The 17975-nt window shown below is 44.6% G+C and overlaps 1 protein-coding gene across 4 annotated transcripts in view; it reads right to left on the reverse strand.

The window, feature by feature from the left end:
* Positions 1 to 16702, reverse strand: part of ADGRA3 (adhesion G protein-coupled receptor A3) — a 125178-nt gene extending 108476 nt beyond the window's left edge. For all 4 annotated transcript variants that reach the window (XM_064584336.1, XM_054508983.2, XM_064584337.1 and 1 more), the window contains exon 1: positions 16193 to 16702. In XM_064584336.1, coding sequence (XP_064440406.1) covers positions 16193 to 16419 — 227 coding nt within the window. In that variant the 5' untranslated portion in view covers positions 16420 to 16702. The remainder of the gene's footprint in view (positions 1 to 16192) is intronic.
* Between the last annotated feature and the right edge of the window lie 1273 nt (positions 16703 to 17975).

The following is a 17975-nucleotide window of genomic DNA, read 5'->3' on the forward strand; positions in this document are numbered from 1 at the left end:
TACCTGTCCACGCTTCAGTCGGCACACCTGTCAGCCGGAGACACTACCGACCTCACAAAGTGGTTTTAATGAGATGTGGTATGTGAAGCATTTGGCACAGGACCTGGCACATGATAAATATCTGAATGTTGGCTGTCATTACAACCTCTAAATCAGTTAGAGGATCTTACAGATACAGTTAGTTCTGTAAGCCAAAGAGCTGTACAGACAGCATAAGGTTCTCTCGTCATTGTATTTCCATGTAATTACCAAACTGGTTTCGGGAGAAAGTTAAACTAGCAATAGAAACAGTCTGTAACCACGTAACTCAATCGTGAATCCTGCAGGTTAAGTCAAAACTGGAAAAAGCAGGTCTATCAAATCAATTTCATCAGAAGGCTAAGCCGTGTTTTCTGAGTCCCATGCTCTTGAAAGAGAATAAGGCCAGAATCTTTCCATTGATTTTCTTATCCTGCAACATCCCCACAGAAAAATAAATGCATCCCTAAAAATAACCCAACCTAAACTGAAATAAACTAAAAATAATCACTCAGGATCAGAATAAAATATAACCATGAAGGCTTACATGTAGTTTCATAGACTAGCAGAACAAAGACATATAAAAGAGGAAGAGAGAGCCCGATGGGGCCATATGATGTTCACCTCCCAGCAATGTTTTCCAGGCACAAGGGGAGTCTGGTATTCACCCACCGCAGGTCCCCACCCTTTCCATTTGAAAGCTCAACGTACTAAGACCACGTAGAGCGCCCCCATCACCCGCCCTCATCTGTGCTCATGCAGTGACAACAGGACACCCGCAATCTTTTTTTTTTTTTAAAGATTTTATTTATTTATTTGCAAGAGAGAATGAGAGACAGAGAGCACGAGAAGGAGGAGGGTCAGAGGGAGAAGCAGACTCCCCGCTGAGCAGAGAGCCCGAGGCGGGACTCGATCCCGGGACTCCAGGATCATGACCTGAGCCGAAGGCATTCGCTTAACCGGCTGAGCCACCCAGGCGCCCCTGGACACCCGCAATCTTTAAAAGGTTTTATAATCACTCCAATGGGAAAAGATGGTAAGACTAACACAAAGACCTGAGAACATGAGAAAGCTGAAACAGGGAAAGTCTGACCAAGTTTTTACACTCATGGTCCCAATCTGTGGTTGCTAACTTCTAGCAGAGCTGATGGACAAGTTTTTCAACTTTACCCCTGAGAGAAGAGCTCTTTTTTTTTTTTTTTAAGTCTAGTCACAGAACAGCTCTCTAGGATTCTTTAAACAGGCAATAATCTCAAGTGGACAATCTCTATTTCTCATGGGTTCAGACTGGACGATACCCATTCTCAGTACTTCAGAAAGCATTAATCAGGACGTATGGCTCTTCGTGGTCAATCCTGGCAGGGAAGCCACACAGCCAAGCTGGCCACCCACCCCTAAGACCTTCCCGGCCCAAACCATGTGAACTGCCAAGATTCAATCACTAGGCAAGCCTGATAACAGAGGTGGGGACCATTGAGCAAAAGGACCAGAAGACGATCCATGGGGTAGCAAATGGAACATGTTTGTGTCTAGACAGATTTCAGACTGGGCACAGTCCAGAAACGAGACAGCAATGGGTTGAAACTGATATAAAAAGTGAAGAAATAAAGACAATGGATTCAAGCCATTTTTCAAGAAGCTCTATTGTGAAGGAAGAGAGTGACCCCTCCAACACAGTGTGACCAGGGGGTATTTTGGGGAAAGGAGAAAAGACATGGCTATGTATGCCCAGGAGAAACATCACAAACCAGGGGAGAAACTCAAAACACAGGAAAAACAAGTGATGGTTTCTCAAGAGATAGGAGGAAACAGGATCAAGAAAAGGTGGGGTGGGACAAACTAATCTGGGTAAGATATCTTTCATTATCAAATGAAGAGTGGGAGTAATGGGAATGTAAGCCTTGACCTTATTGGGTATTCCGCTTTAAAGAACCCCAAGCTTATCCATGATAGATTCATCCCTCGTTAAGAATGATGCAAGATTCTTCCCCCAGTCCTACTTGAGAAAAAAAACAGTGGGGAAAATGAGACTTCTTTATATAAAGATTTACTGAGTGCTTATGTGCTCGACACTGAAAATACAAAGATAAATATCACCATCAAGAGTTCACAATCTGGTAAGAGAGGGAGGATTATAAATAGCTCAAACAGTATGAAGGCTGCCTTGTTGCAAGCAAAGGAGAGGCAGGACCCAGTCACAAGGAATGAAGAGTCAGCCTAGCATTGTCAAGGTGGACTTCAAGTCCCACGGTATTGTAATGACTTTAGAATTCTAGTCGAGTCTTGGCCATTAAGGGAGAGTTTATGCTTGGTCTTGTCTAAAACACAAACAAAAGACAGGTTAAAAAAAAAAAAAAAGATTAATCTAATAGAAAGCACATTTATCTTAAACATGGTCCTGGAGATGAATACAGCACTCGTCAATTTCTCTTTGCCTCTTCGTGAGAAAAGAGCTGGGGAGCATTGCACAATAAAACAAAGGATGCTTTTAAGTCTTATCTTGATGGGAAATGAATCAACTTAATTAGACTTAGATTCAGGCAGACTTAAAGAAAAGTTTAACAGTTGCATTAAACAATCTGTATTACACTTACACCTCGAAGGCCACTCTAAGCTTCCTTCGATTAAATTTAAGGAGGGTTTGGACTGAAGTGTCATCCTCAACACAATCTACAACCCCCTTTCTGTCCAGCCCCCGCTATGAGGCCATCACAGAAATGCCCTTAAATACGTGTCACTATTCCAGGCGCTACAGTTGCAAGAGGGAACAAGGCAGAGTCAGTCTCTGACCTCAATGGAACAGACGTTCTAGATGAGGCCAGGTCACATATTGGGAACTATATATTCTAGTTCAGAAATATCTTCATCTAGGGAGTGAATTTAATTCACAATCACATACTGCTGATTACTCCCTGTACTAGGGATGCAGGAGTGGGGAGGAGGAGCAGGGGGCTAGGGGAGCTCTGATGACCCCAGGAATCCCCTACATCTCCCCAGCCTCAGTAGGGGGCATGCTTATTCCTCTCCTGCTGAGACATTATGGCCTGCAAATACCATTCTTAAATAGGGAGGAAGCGGTGCTTTTTCATGGAGAGCTAGCAATTTTGCCAAAAGATTTCCTTTATGCTCAGGGCACTGTCAATCTAAAAAGTTAGAACAAAAATTCTAAAATGATTCTAAGGGTCTGGATAATTTAGCTTTCTTTTTATAGGATATATAATTCTGTAGACTTGCACCCCTCAGAATTACTCAGGAACCACCACCAAAAAAAAAAAAAAAGTTTTCAAATATGCAAAATTCAAACACTATGTAATTTAAACTTAAGGCAAAATAAGGGAGGGGGGCGCAAAAGATGTAAGATGTATTTTTTTATTTTATTTAAACTAAGAACAAGGAATGTCCATCATCTAAATTGATAATCCGCTAAAAGCAACTAGCAAAGGCCTGCTGTATGAGCGGATTCAGGCTCACAGCCTAGAATAGAGAAAATCTCCTATCCTGGTCTGCCCAACATGCCTGTCACCCAAAGTCAGAAATATGACAAGGATTCCCCCGGTCTGGCCTCCTTCATCCCAGCCAAAGCAGCAAGAAAATAATTTTTAAAATGTTACCAGATGATTAGGTAGTGTCTACAAATCTCAAGAATATTAAGGGGGGGGGCGGGGGGGAGGGAAGTACTAGAAAATAAAAACGTACAGAGAAGGTGGTCAAATACAAACGACCCTTTGTAAACATGCCAAATTATATTAAACTTCACTAATAATCACAATACAAATTAGAAGAAGCTCTTTTTTTTTTTTATTGTAAAGAGTCCCCCCCCCCCCCCCCAAAGAAACCAATCCCCAGAGCAGGTACATACTTGGGAAATTGGGCCTCTCCTACTTTCTCTCTCCTTTTATATTAATAATGCATTATGACCAGAAAATCTTTATTTTTTTAAGATTTATTTATTCATAACTTTACAGAGAGGGTGTGGTGTGCAGGGTGAGGAGGAGAGGGAGAGACAGAATCGCAAGCAGACCCCCCACTGAGCACCGAGTCCGTCTCAGGCTCCAGGTTCAATCCCAGGACCCATGAGATCATGACCTGAGCGGGAATCAAGAGTCAGATGCTCCACCGACTGAGCCACATAGGTGGCCCAGGACATCTCTATTTTAAATATAAAATAATGGATTCAAGGTACACTAAGTATTTTGTGGCCTGCTCCATGTGAGTACCAGGCCCTCAAATGCTGGTTTGGACAACAGCTCTCTGCTGTTAGGTGCTTTCAGTTCACTCGGTGCCACCACATGTGCTAAAACCTTAGTGTCCTTAACCCCATGACCGGATATTAAATCACTGCCCTCAGTTTGTTCCTCCGTTCCTTCTTCTACTTCTCCTGCAGAACAGCTGGGCCAGATGGTCAACCCTCAGGTCGCTAGGCTACTAGACAACAGGTTCTTAACCCAAGTGACATCAGAATCACCTGTAGAGCTCTGAAAAACACCAGCGTCTAGGCCTCATTCTGGAACAAACAAGAGCATGAGGTCTGTGGCCCAGGCAGCTGAGCTTTTCATGCTCCCAGGTGATTCCACGCAAGGCTGAAAACCTCAACAGCAAATTCACCATCTGGGTTACAGGGAAGTGGAGAGAGCTGCTCCCCTCGACCCCCTGGGGCTGGGGCATCATTCACACAAACATCATTGTTGCCTATACAGGTCATGGCATGAAAGTTCTCGGAAAGAACTGCCATAAATAATGGAAGCAATTATGTACTATAAGAGATCTGAGACACACTAGGTTGGGAAAAGGTTTTGTGCCTGGCAGGTGGACGTGAAGGGTAAGGAGTGATGGTCACTGAACGATAAGGTCTATCAACTCCTTTAGTAAGGTTCTCCTAAGCCAGTTTTGCACACTTCCCTGTAGAAAATGCCTGTAAGAATTTCTACAAATCCACCCATTACCCTTCTGCTATCTCTAGCTCTCTTAGCCGAGTGCAGCCACGGAGCAAGATGCCGGTTAAATCACATCACAAAGAGCTAGTCAGTCTAACCAGGGAAATGTAGGCTATATACTGTACAGTTTAAAGGCAAAAAGTGGAGTTCCAGAAAGGGATACAAGCATACAAGACTAGGATAAACTGGTCTAATGACCAATGAGAAAGTCATGCTCAGAGATTAAAAGTCACATAAGCCCACCTAAGTCTACAACAAGCAGAGTAGGCAGTAACTTTGCTGAATGAATGCAAAAGCAAGCAATTTTTAAAAAGTAGGATAGGAATTATCAAAAATGCCGCTTAGAGCTAAACAACATGCTACAGAACTACTAATGGGTCAACAACGAAATCAAAGAGGAAATCAAAAAGCCGCTAGAGACAAATGAAAATGGAAACACAATGGTCCAAAAGCTTTGGGACACAGCGAAAGCAGTCCTAATAGGGAAGTTCACAAGGACACAGGCCCACCTCAAGAAACAAGAAAAATCTCAGATAAATTCAAACCCACACCTAAAGGAACTAGTGAAGAAAAAACAAAAACAAACCAAAAAAATGCCCAAAGTTAGAAGAAAAGAAATAATGAAGATCAGAATAGAAATAAATCTAAAAAAAAAAAAAAAAAATCAATGAAACCAAGAGCCTAGTTCTCTGAAAAGATAAAATTGATAAACCTTTAGCAAGACTCATCAAGAAAAAAAGACTCAAATAAAATCAGAAATCAAAGAGGACAACTGACTGACCTCACAGAAATATAAAGGACTATAAAAAACTACTACAAAAAATTACATGCCAACAAATTGGACAACCTAGGAGAAATGGATAAATTCCTAGAAATATACAATCTTCCAAGACTGAATCAGGAGGAAATAGAAAATCTAAACAGAGTACTAGTAACAAAAGTCAATACGTAATCAAAAAAACTCCCAACAAACAAAAGTCCAGGACCAGACAGCTACACAGATGAATTCTACCAAACATTTAAAGAGTTAGTACCTACTCTTCTCAAACTATTCCTAAAATTATAAGAGGAAGGAAAGCTTCCCAATTCATTCCACAAGTCCATTATCCTGGTACCAAAACCAAATAAAGACATGAAGAAGAAGAAGGAAGAAGGAAGGAAAAAGAAGAAAGGAAGAAGGAAGAAGAAAGAAGAAGAAGAAGAGAAAAAGTACTGGCCAATATCCTTGATGAGCATATGTGCAAAAATCCTCAACAATTTCAGAATTAGCAAATTGAATTCAACAATTCATTAAAAGGATCATTCACCACAATCAAGTGGGATATATTCCAGGAATGCAAGGATGGTTCAGTATCCATAAGATCAATCAACATGCTGCATCACATTAACAAAATGATAAAAATCATATTATCATCTCAGTAGATGCAAAAAAAGCATTTGCAAAGTACAACATCCATTTGTGATAAAAACTCTTAAGAAAGTGGGTTTAGCAGAACATACCTCAATATAATAGAGGCCATATATGACAAACCCACAGCTAACGTCATATTCAATGATGAACTGAAAGCTGTTCCTCTAAAATCAGGAACAAGGGGCACATGGGTGGCTCAGCCAGTTAAGCATCCAACTCTTGGTTTCAGCTCAGGTAATGATCTCAGGATCGATGGAGGCCCACATCAGGCTCTGTGCTCAGCAGAAGGTATGCTTGAGATTCTCTCCCTCTCCCTCTCCCTCTGCCCCTCCCCGGCTCGTGCTCACACACACGTGTGTGCACACTCTCTCTAAAATAAATAAATCTTAAAAAAAAACTACAAACTACACTTATCCTGATGCACAGTAATTTACAGAATTGTTGAATCACTATATTGTACACTGGAAACTAATGTAACACTGTACATTAATTATATTGGAATAAAATTAAGAAAAAAAACCATACTACAAAACTATGGCAATCAAAACAGTATGATACTGACACAAAAATACACATAAACCAATGGAACAGAATAGAGAGCCCAGAAATAAATCCATGCTGATAAGATCAATTAATCTACAACAAAGGTGGCAAAAATATACAATGGGGAAAAGACAGTCCTTTCAATAAATGCTGTTGGGAAAACTGGATAGCTACATGCAAAAGAATGAAACTGCACCACTTTCTTACACCACAAAGATAAACTCAAAACGGATGAAAAGTCTAAATGTAAGATCTGAAACCATAAAACTAAAACAAAGCATGGACAGCAATGTCTTGGACAATGGCCTTAGTAACATTTTCGTGGATGTGTCTCCCCAGACAAAGGAAATAAAAGCCAAAAATAAACTATTGGGACTAAATCAAACTAAAAAGCTTTTGTGCAGCAAAGGAAACCATCTACAAAGTGAAAGGCACCCTAGTGAATGAGAGAAACACTTGCAAATTATATATCCAATAACGGGTTAATATCCAAAATATATAAAGAAATCACACAATTCAACACCAAAAAAAAAAAAAAAACCCCTAACAATTCAATTAAAAATGAGCAGAGGACCTGAAAAGGCATTTTTCCAAAGAAAACATACAGATGGCCAACACAATGAAAGATGCTCAACATCACTAATCATCAGGGAAATGCAATCAGAACTACAATAAGGTATCACCTCACACCTGTCAGAATGGCTAGTATCAAAAGACAAGAAATCGTTAAGTGTTGGCAAGGATGTGGAGAAAAGAGAACCCTTGTGCACAGTTGGTAGGAATGTAAACTGGTGCAGCCACTGTGGAAACCTGTAAAGAGGCTGCTCAAAAAATTAAAAATAGAAATACCGTATGACCCAGTAATTCCATTGCTGGGTATTTACCCAAAGAAAACAAAAACACAAATCCAGAAAGATATATGCATCTCTATGTTTATTGCAGCATTATTTACAACACCCAAAACATGGAAGCAACTTAAGCATCCATCAACAGATGAATGGATAAAGATGTGGCGCGCACGCGCGCGTGTGTGTGTATGTATAATAAAGTATTACTCAACCATAAGAAAGAATAAAATTTTGCCATTTGCAACAACATGGATGGACCTACAGGGTATTACGCTAAGTGAAATAGAGAACAAATTGGTGGCTGCCAAAGGAGGGATGGATGAAAACAGGTGAAGGGGATTAAGAGGTACAAACTTCCAGTTATAAAATGTTACACAGATGAAAAGTACAGCATAGGGAATATAGTCAACAATATTGTCATGAGTTTGAATGGTGACAGATGGTAACTATACTTAATGTGCTGAGCAGTGCATAATGTATAAAATGGTCTAATCACTATGTTGTATACCTGAAACTAATTTAATATTGTATATAAACTATGCATCAACTTTTTAAAAATACATCACTTCAGCAAATACCAAATACTTTTCTATTCTATGTCTCTTCAAAACAAGATCATTTGAAAGACTGTATGTTTTTCCTTTTCTTTTCTGGTTTTAACCTCAAGGAATCCTTTAAAACTTTCCCTTTTATTAAGGATTTATAAGATTACAGTTCATTGGGGAACACAATTTCTTCCTATATACAGTTTACATTGTTTTCTTTGTATTTTTAAACCAATGAAATGAATAATGAAACCCAAATATTAGCTGCCATAAGAGAATGTGGTAAATTTATTAAAGTTGGATACTAGAACCATTAAAAAAAAAAAAAAAAAAGAATGCCACTAGAGAACAATAAATATCTAAAGTGGATTCTGGTCTTTGGACAGACCCTGCTGGATGTGGAAAAGCGCAAATTTAAGCCTGAGCTTGAAGCTTACAAAAAGGAAAAAGACCAGAGTGTTCGGGGGTAGGAGGGGTGGGAGAGGGATTATTCTGAATAATTCTTACACCAATCCCTTAAACTTTCCTTTTGTTCCCTTTAGACCCTGGACAGGAGGGATCTGAGGGCAAGAAATGCTTCCCTGGGTGACAAACCCAATATCTGCCCTGTGCTCAGCTTGGTACTAAAAGAACGCGCCTTCTGTGAGATGCCCTCTACATCTCTGTTCCCCACCCCCACCGACTCCGACATGCAGGTGATTCCCTTACCAGACACGCAAAATTTCTGAAAAGTTTAGTCATGAAGAAAAAAGAAAAAAAAAAGAAAAGAAAAGATACCCCAGCTTGGGAGATGATGCTTACTTTCTTTAAAACTCCCTCCTCAGACTGAAATCATCTGCATTTGAACAGATATACAAGCTACACCATACATAAAGCATTAAAATTACATTAAGTTTTAAAATAAATTTAGTTGGGCAGCAATTAAAACCTCATTGAGCAAGTATACATCTATCACGTCCTTATCTTTGCAAAAACTGACTTAATAAGCTACTAAAATGTAAAGGTCTCTGTATCCCAGTTTTTGTCTGTTTACCATAAAAATGTTGACACAACAATAAACGAGTGTATTCTCTGGATTTGAGATTCCTCCACAGGAATACAGCCAATACAGAAAACAATGGCCTTCAGACGTGCAGCAAAATAGGGAAAAAAAAAAATCACTGATGACATTAAAACGTTGCACTGTCATTTTCTGACTTACTTTCAGAGCTTTTACTTTTGTTTTTTGGGGGGGTCTTTGTCCATTTTTTAAAACCATCTTTAAAGGCTCCTGGGCAAAGCAGCTGAACTGGAGCAAGGTTCTCCAAACGCTCCTGCGTTCTTTTGTTCCTGGTATTTTAATTTCTGGTTTATTGCCAAACCCACCAACTTCTCTCATACACTCCTGATGATGCTGGAGCACCCCAAGCAGGCAAGAAGCAACAAGACTCAGAGGCTGGGTCATGTAACACCTTCTCACCATGTTGGGGAAAAAAAAAACTTAAGATTTACATTCATGGACCAAATGCCTCAGTTGCCCAAAATTCGTCAATATTTCTGAGCAACTTGCCACCACACTGTCTCATGTGAGGAGTCACCGCTGTACACATAAGGTCACTTACGTCAAATGTAAACAGGGGCACGTGGGTGGCTTAGCAGGTTAAGCGGCCAACTCTTGATTTCGGCTCAGGTCAGGATCTCAGAGTCCTGGGATGGAGCCCTGCATCGAGCTCCACCCTTACTTAGTGGGAGTCTGCTTGAGATTCTCTCTCTCTCCCTCTTTTTGCCCCCTCCCCCCCCACACACACACTCTGTACCTGCTCCTGCACATGCACTCACTGTCTCTCTCTAAAATAAATAAATCTTCAGATGCCTGGGTGGCTCAGTCGTTAAGTGTCTGCCTTCCGCTCAGGTCAGGATCCCAGGGTCCTGGGATCGAGCCCCGCATCAGGCTCCCTGCTCAGCGGGGAGCCTGCTTCTCCCTCTCCCACTCCCCCTGCTTGTGTTCCCTCTCTCACTGTGTCTCTCTCTGTCAAATAAATAAATAAAACCTTTAAAAATAAATTAATTAATTTAATTAATCTTTTTAAAAAACGTGTAACTGTAAAACAGATTTGGCATACCTTTCTTCAATAGGGGACCCTACAGCCATAAAATGCTGACCTAAATAAATAATTGTTCTCATTTGCCGAAATAGGGTAAAAATCTGAATTCACATCCCTCTTTCATCCCCACACTTGTCCTTTTGTCCCACCATACAGTATTATCTTTGTTAGCATGACTCTTGTCAGTAAGGAACAATTATGTTCTCACCCATACTCTCACTGGACTAAGACAGGTTTCCCAGTCCTTCCCTTCAAGGGTATGTGCTTTAGGAGACCAGTATCAAGTGTCACATAAAGTGACACGGCAACACAGATAGTAAGCACTACCTGGGCTCAGAAAAGGGATGGATCAAAAGCCAGAAGGTGAGAGAAAAACTCGCAGGAGTTGAGCTGGATTGTGAAGAACCGAGAATTTACCAGGACAGGGATTCCAGGCAAGACTGACAGACTAACCCGAAGACATACAGGAAACCAAGCCCAAACTCTGCTCCGGGGACAATGAGAGGCACACTTAGATTAAGCAGCGACTTTGTGTACAGGACTGATCCTTAGATGAAAGAATCACGTCTTCTTTTTCTCCCTGAACAGCCCTAGCACTCAGCACAGTGCCTACAGTATTCAGAGTGCCTCAACCGATGGGCAGGGAAAGAAAATAGAATTTGTACTGGCAGTATTGGGAAATGAGGCCACAGAGATATGGAAGCCTTTGAATTCAAAGATAAAAACCTAACCCTGGACCCATAAGAATTCAGGCCACAGCTCGCACCTCTCCCTCTGCTGCACTCCCCTGGCCAAGAAGCAGCCAGGCCAATCCCAACTAGTCAAACCTCGGGGCTGAAAATGGCTGGAGAAACAACTGAGCTGACCATCTGTGTCCCTTCGAATTTGATCACAACGCAGAAGTGGACACAAGTCCACCCTGCTGGGGCTTCTGCAATCCCCAGCGTGCTCACTTCTCCCAGTTCCCAGAAGGACCGCCTCACTCCTGTGTCTCCTCCCTCTCCACACCGCCTGCTGCCCCTTCCTCCCTCGCCTTGCGTCCCTGTCTTCTTTGGGAAAATAAAAGCAGTGGGGCAGGAACTCCCACTTCAACCCATCCGCACTCCCAATGTCCTCCTCCCTCACGACCACCTCCTCTCCTAACGCAGGGATGAAACGTGCCTTCTGCCAGGAGGACCTGATGCACCTGTGCGTGGCTCCCACCCCATCTCACCTTCCAGCATCCATTTCTCCCACTCCCAAGTTACTCCCCAGTTTACTCCGACGCGCCCTCATTGTCTTTCCCTAAAAAACCTTCCTTCGCACCGAAATTCTTCCTCACCTAGATGCTACCACCACCATCCTCCCTCCCCTCTGACTGCCTTCAAGCCGCCCCAACCTGCCCTCATGGCCTCCGGTCCACAGAGGGCGCCAAAGCGCCAGGCTGGCCAAGCCAGTGCCCAGCAACTCAGCTTTCTGGGTCCTGATCTCTCAGCATCTCTCAACTGGGGCACCCACTGCTTCCTTCAAACCTGAACGTGCCTTGGGTTCTACGACCACGTACTCCCCTCTGTGTCCCCCACCCCACCGGCTGCGACTTCTCAGGCTCCTCTACTGCTCCCTGGAGCTTCTGCCTGAACCACCTCCTCCTCCCACCTGCACAAACTCCCCCAACCGACCTCCGCCACACCTGGGCTCTAAAACCCGCGTACAGTGCACCGGCTCCGAACACCACCTCTCGGCTAGAGTAGAACCACTCCGTCCGCACCGCTACCTGGAACTCCGGATGCCCACGCTCAAGCCAATCTTTCCTTGCCCTCAGGCCATGCTCAAGTCCAAACTTCTCCAGGGAAACAGAAAATCTCCCAGCGCCTCCATAGCCCCACTGATCTCCCCTCTTTTCAGGCTTCCTAAAGCATTTAAACAGTTGGCAGCACAGGATTTATTACTTAATTACAGACATTTGCAATTGTTCCCTAAATGCTGCTTTTGCGCAAAACTTTTCTTCCAACTAGGTTTAGGTTTCTAAACAATACAAGCATTCCCTTTTGTCTACCTGACACTGAGCTGGGTGCCCTGGTTGATGTCTGATTATCAGTTTTTTGGTGTTTTTTTTAAGATTTTATTTATTTGACAGAGGGAGAGAGTACAAGCAGGGGAAGCGGCAGGCAAAGGGAGAAACAGGCTCCCTGCTCAGCAGGGAGCCCGATGCGGGGCTCAATCCCAGGACCCTGAGATCATGACCTAGCGAAGCCAGACGCTTAACCGACTGAGCCACCCCGGCGCCCCCTGATCATCAGGTCTTTGATGGCAAAAACAAGCATAACGTTTTACAAAGTAAAAACCAAAACTCACACACTATTCTACTTTGTTGAACAGTCTGAGAAAAAATACGGACTTTGTCCCTAAGTTACTTGGCAAATCATAAATTAAAAAAAAAAAAAACACCTTTATCTGGAATCACTATGTAATATTATAAAAAAAAACATCTGAAAATCAGGGCTAAATTTGTAAAACTTTCTATCACGGAAGTCCTCATAATTTTTAAAACTTAAAATATCGAGCAGCATTTCAAATAAAACACAAGAATAGAGTAACTTATATTTCCAACAAAATATTGAAAAGTTAAATTTTTATTCAATTTGGGTGTAAATAATAGGGCAGAAATTAAAGAATTTAATTCTTTAATACAAAAGACTACATGATACAGGAAACAAGATTGGTCAAGCTGAGGATTTCTGTTGGACCTCTCCATAAACACAGCTAAATAAGAAAATAAGTGTTTTTCACTAAGGTAGCTGAAGGGTCCGAGCTCTTGGCTATGCTGAAGTCCAGTTCACCCACTAGGTAGAAATTACCTTATCTTCCATTATTTAAAAAAAAGAAAGAAAAAGAAAATTTCTATCCCTTCAATTTTCCTTACCACAGCCACATCACAGCTCAGCTGAACATGGCTGGCCATACCTCAGGGATTAAAACTCAAACCAGAGAGACTGCCTGTCCTTGACCTGGCCCTTACAGGCTCCTCTCTGACCACTCCAGGCAGTGGACACTTGCCCTTGACATCTAGCAACATCAACTGCACAGCACAGCAACACTGACCATCCCCCTCATTTCCTCCCCCACCCCCCCCACCCCCCCGACCCATCCACTCACTATTTGGTTCACAATTACCCATCTCATCCTTCTTGAATTGGCTCAGGATCCTCAGAACCTGGATCCCACCAACTATGTCCCAAAGGGACTTTGGATGCCCTCCTGAGTTCCTTTTGCTACATGTGCACCCCAATATTAGAGCATTTACCATACTGTTCTGGATTCATGAATATTTCTCTCCCAATACTTGTAAGTTCCTGAAGAAAGACCTTGTTTTATTCATATTCTGTAGTGAGTTGAATAGTATGCCCCCAAAAGGGGTCCAAAGTTCTCACCCCTGGTTACCTCTGCAAGTGACCTTATTTGGAAATAGGGTCTTTGCAGATGTAATTAAGTTACGCATCCTTAGATGAGATCATCCTGGGCTTTGGGTCAACACTAAACTCAATGACTGGTGTCCTTATAAGAGGAAAAACAGTATTTGAAACACAGAGACACAGGGGAAAGAAGCAACCTTGAGGCAAAGGCAGAGGCAGAGACTGGCACTAGGCTGCCACAATCCAAGGCAGGTCAGAAACTGAAGGCCCTTTGGAGAAAGCACGGCTCAAATCAAAAGAACTTGATTTTCCAAGTTCTGGCTTCCGGAATTGTGAGAAAAGAAATTTGTTGTTTTATGCCACCAAATGTGTGGTAATTTGCCACACCCTCAGAAAATTAACACCTCGTCTAAAACCTCAATGTGCTGCGTACTACCCAGGAAACACACATACACACACACAACTGTTGAACTAAGAAGGAAGATGAAGGCCAGGGGGCAAGATGAGAAAGAATCTGAACTGCACAGCAGGAATTTGGGACATGGACCCTGCGCCTCAATTTCTATGGGAACTTGGGCAAGTCACCTATCTGCCATGACTCTTTGATTTATTCCCTAGTAAAATGAGGGGACTGGCCCAGAAGACCCTCTACCAGGTCCGATATACCTTCACCCAACTTAATCCAGAACATCAGCTGATCCTTAAATCAATTCTAACTTCTTCCCACTCACTAAATTCTGCTAATTTTACTTTCATCCTAAGAGGTTTCAGGTGCAAAAAATATTGGATTAATATGACATTTCAAAGGCACTTATATTTTAATCAGTTCATGAAAAATTCACTGAAATAGTTTAATACTATTTAATAATAGTTTAATATGCTTAAGAGTGATTTTCTATGATACCACCAAAAAATCTGCAAAGCAAAAACAATTTACAAATAGCCAATTTAATACTGCTGAAACTTGACGTTCTGAAAAACTCGACCTAAACTTGAATCACGTGGAGCGCCACTGATCCAGAACCCAATGAATGATGACTAATTTCCGCAAAGTTATAAAGGGATATCTCCAACACTGGGGTTTTCTCCACTTGACTCAAGACTGTAATTACAGGTCCCATACCCAAAATTTCCACTTCAAAGAATCTGGCTAAGAAAATAAATACAGCTGCTGTCACTAACAAATGGTCAAGAGTCAGAAAAGGAGTCCAACAAAAACTATTTTACCCATTTTCATGCCTCCATAGACAGAAACACATTCGGTTTTCCTGTGTTAAACCTTTCCTAATTCAAACAAATGGAAATGTGAGAACAAAGGCGTAATGAGATTTATACTTATCTTACCCATACATTCTCCTTAATTTGGGTTAAATTAAAAACCATATTTTAAGCTTTTCATAGGTCATGCTGCTCCCCTTGCCTTCATGTTTTTATAGTGGTAGCGCTGATTTTTCTTTAGGAAACCAACGGAAAGAACACAGAGGGGCAGAGGGGCTCGTACTTCAGTTCGACAAAATATCCATTAGAAACACTAAAACTTTGCCAAACCAATTCATGGTTCAGAAAATAAAATCAAGATTCCAAGTGTCCAGCTAGAATGGGCAGAACCAAACCTGCAAAACTAGACCTTGACTCTGAGCACAAATGTAGTTACAAGACCAAAAACTTTTCCTTCCAGATGGGAAACTTTATCAAGTGCCTCGAGATGGAAGGCTCAACAAACCCAGTTTTCAATCCCAAAGTTCTCGGGCTTTTAAATATGAGTGCTCAAGCACATGAAAACTGGGCTGGAAGGTGCACGACTCACCTCAAATGTATTTCTCGCCCTTAATAACAACTCCATTTTAAAAGGTGCTCTTGTACTGTGATAAAACTAACAGAGCGAAAAGCAAGGGGAGTCTGGGGTTTTGGAATTACACACACAGGCATTCCAAGTCCTGATGTTGTTTGGTATTCTGCAAACTATTCTTGCAAACTGCACGGCAGTCTAAGTTAGTGCGCACAAAAGCTGAAGGACCGGCGCTTCTACGGAGCACTGTGTTTTCTGGAAGCCCAAGCCCGGAATGAACGAGCGGCAACTCCGCGGACTGCATGTTTACTTGCATCCTCACGTGGCACCGCGCAACCACAGAAGAGCTGCGCTGGGACTGCGCGGGGCGCGCGCGGCGCGCGGGGGAACCCGAAAACTTTTTACTTTGCAAACTAGCGGAACTGGAAAGCGGCTCCGGGGCAGATTCACTTGCCTTCCCCGAGACGCGCCCCTGCCAGGTCAACCACCCCAGCACCACCCCTGCCAGCAGCTTCACCCACACAAAGGCGCGTGGGCGCCGGCAGGACCCCTCTCCAAAGTCGCGCGGACAGAAAGTGGCGCAACGAGAAAGCGCCCCAGGGAGGGACCCGGCGCGAGGGCTACTCACAGGGTGACCGTGCGGTTGGGCAGCGTGTCGGGGGGCAGGACCTGCGCGAGCTCCAGGCTGCTGCACACCACCTTGCCCTCGGCGGCGCCCGCCGCCCTGCCGGCCCCTCGGGGCCGCCCGTCGTGCTTGCAGCCGGGGGGCAGCGCCGCGGCGCCTCCCAGCAGCGCGAACAGCGCGAGCGGCAGCAGCAGCGGCGTGCGGCCCCGCCGGCGCCCGGGCGGCTCCATGCGGCGGGCCGGGGCCTGCGGGCGGAACGGCGGCTGGCTGGCCTAGCGGGCCGGCCCGGCGCCCGGGCGGGCGGGGGCGCGGCGCGGGCCCGGCGGCGCCCGGAGCCTCATGGCGGCCGGAGGACGGGCCCTCCTCGGCGCCAACATGCTCCTTTGTCCGCTGCGGCGGCGCTCGGCCTCCGGGGAGCCGCGGGGTCACGGCCGCGTGGGTCCCAGCGCCGCTCTCTCGCCCCGCGGGAGCGCCGCCTCCTCCTCCTCCTCCGCCCTCGCCGCTGCCGCCGCCTCCCCCGGCCACTGCCCGCGGCGGCTCCTCCCCGCCCGCGGCCGCCACCGCCCCTTCCCCTCCCCTTCTCCTCTCCTCCTCCTCTCCTCTCCTCGCGCCTCCCGCCGCCCGCGCCTCGGGTTAGGAGGAGCGCGCTCCCGGACCTGCGCCGCCCGCCAGGGCCCGGGCCCCCCCGACGCGGTGCTCGCCGGCCGCGGCCTCGGGCCAGCACTTGTGCGGGCCCCGCGGGAATCCGGTTACTCGTGGAGGGGGCGGAATAAAGTTTGAGTCCAAACTCCAAGCCACGGTGGCCACTCTCCCTCGCTTCCCTCTGCTGCCCTCCAGACAAAGCCGCCCTGTGCGCCCCTGGGGGCCGCCCATTCCGCCCGCGGAGCCCTGGCCTGGAATTTGGAGTGAGGGAGAAGAGCAGGAATGAATTTACTCGGAGAAAGACAGGAAGGGGAAAGTGCCCCAAGCCAACTGTATCTTCCTATCTCACCCCGCCCCCCCACTCCCCGCAAGGGATTTCACGCCTTCTCTTGGAACAGGGTCGTCTCATTTGTCCCAAAGGCACAGAGCAAGGAACGGGTCCCTCTCCAGAAACTGGACTCTCAGAAGCTGTTTCTGGCCTTCAGCAGCTCCAGCTGTGAACTCGAAAAGACGCATCTGGGTCCCACTGGACCAGCAAGCAGCCTTTTGAAAGAAATTTTCTTCTGACATTCACAATTACCTGAGATGTAACCAGTTAGAGCAATAATGACCAAACTAGCCAAGAAACCCCAGCTAAATCTATTACTCTGCTCTGTAGGGCTGCCAGCCCCACCCTAATATTTGCAGGACCAGGGCTGACATAGTCTGTGTTTCAATATTTACAAGAAATATGTCAAGCTAACAAATAAAAGATACTCTGTTTTCTTACCTTGAGTAACGTACCTTCATAACACCCGCCAAGGCCAGGTGTGTCTGCTGAGATCTCAGATACTTTGCACGTCCACCCTGAAACTGGCAGGGAGCAAAGAGCCAGACCCCAGCCCTTGGCCTACACACTTCCACCCCCCGGTGCTTCCTGTGCCGGCTCCATTCGTGAACAAGAGGGGTTTTCTGCACATGTATGGATACCTGAGCCCACTCATCCAAGCTCTGTCCAAGACCTCAAGCAGTCACCCTTGGCCTAGCAAGGCACACATCAGTTTTTTGGTCTTCCACTGGGAGGACAGTTCTGGAAAGGGGCCTGCTCAGGTCCCGGAAGTAGCCTTGGGAATTTTTTTTTTTTTTTTAAGATGTACACATTTAT

This window comes from Mirounga angustirostris, unplaced genomic scaffold (assembly GCF_029215605.1).
Source record: "Mirounga angustirostris isolate CCGP_5_RB_7025 unplaced genomic scaffold, mMirAng1.0.hap1 SCAF_2, whole genome shotgun sequence".
NCBI lineage: Eukaryota > Metazoa > Chordata > Mammalia > Carnivora > Phocidae > Mirounga > Mirounga angustirostris.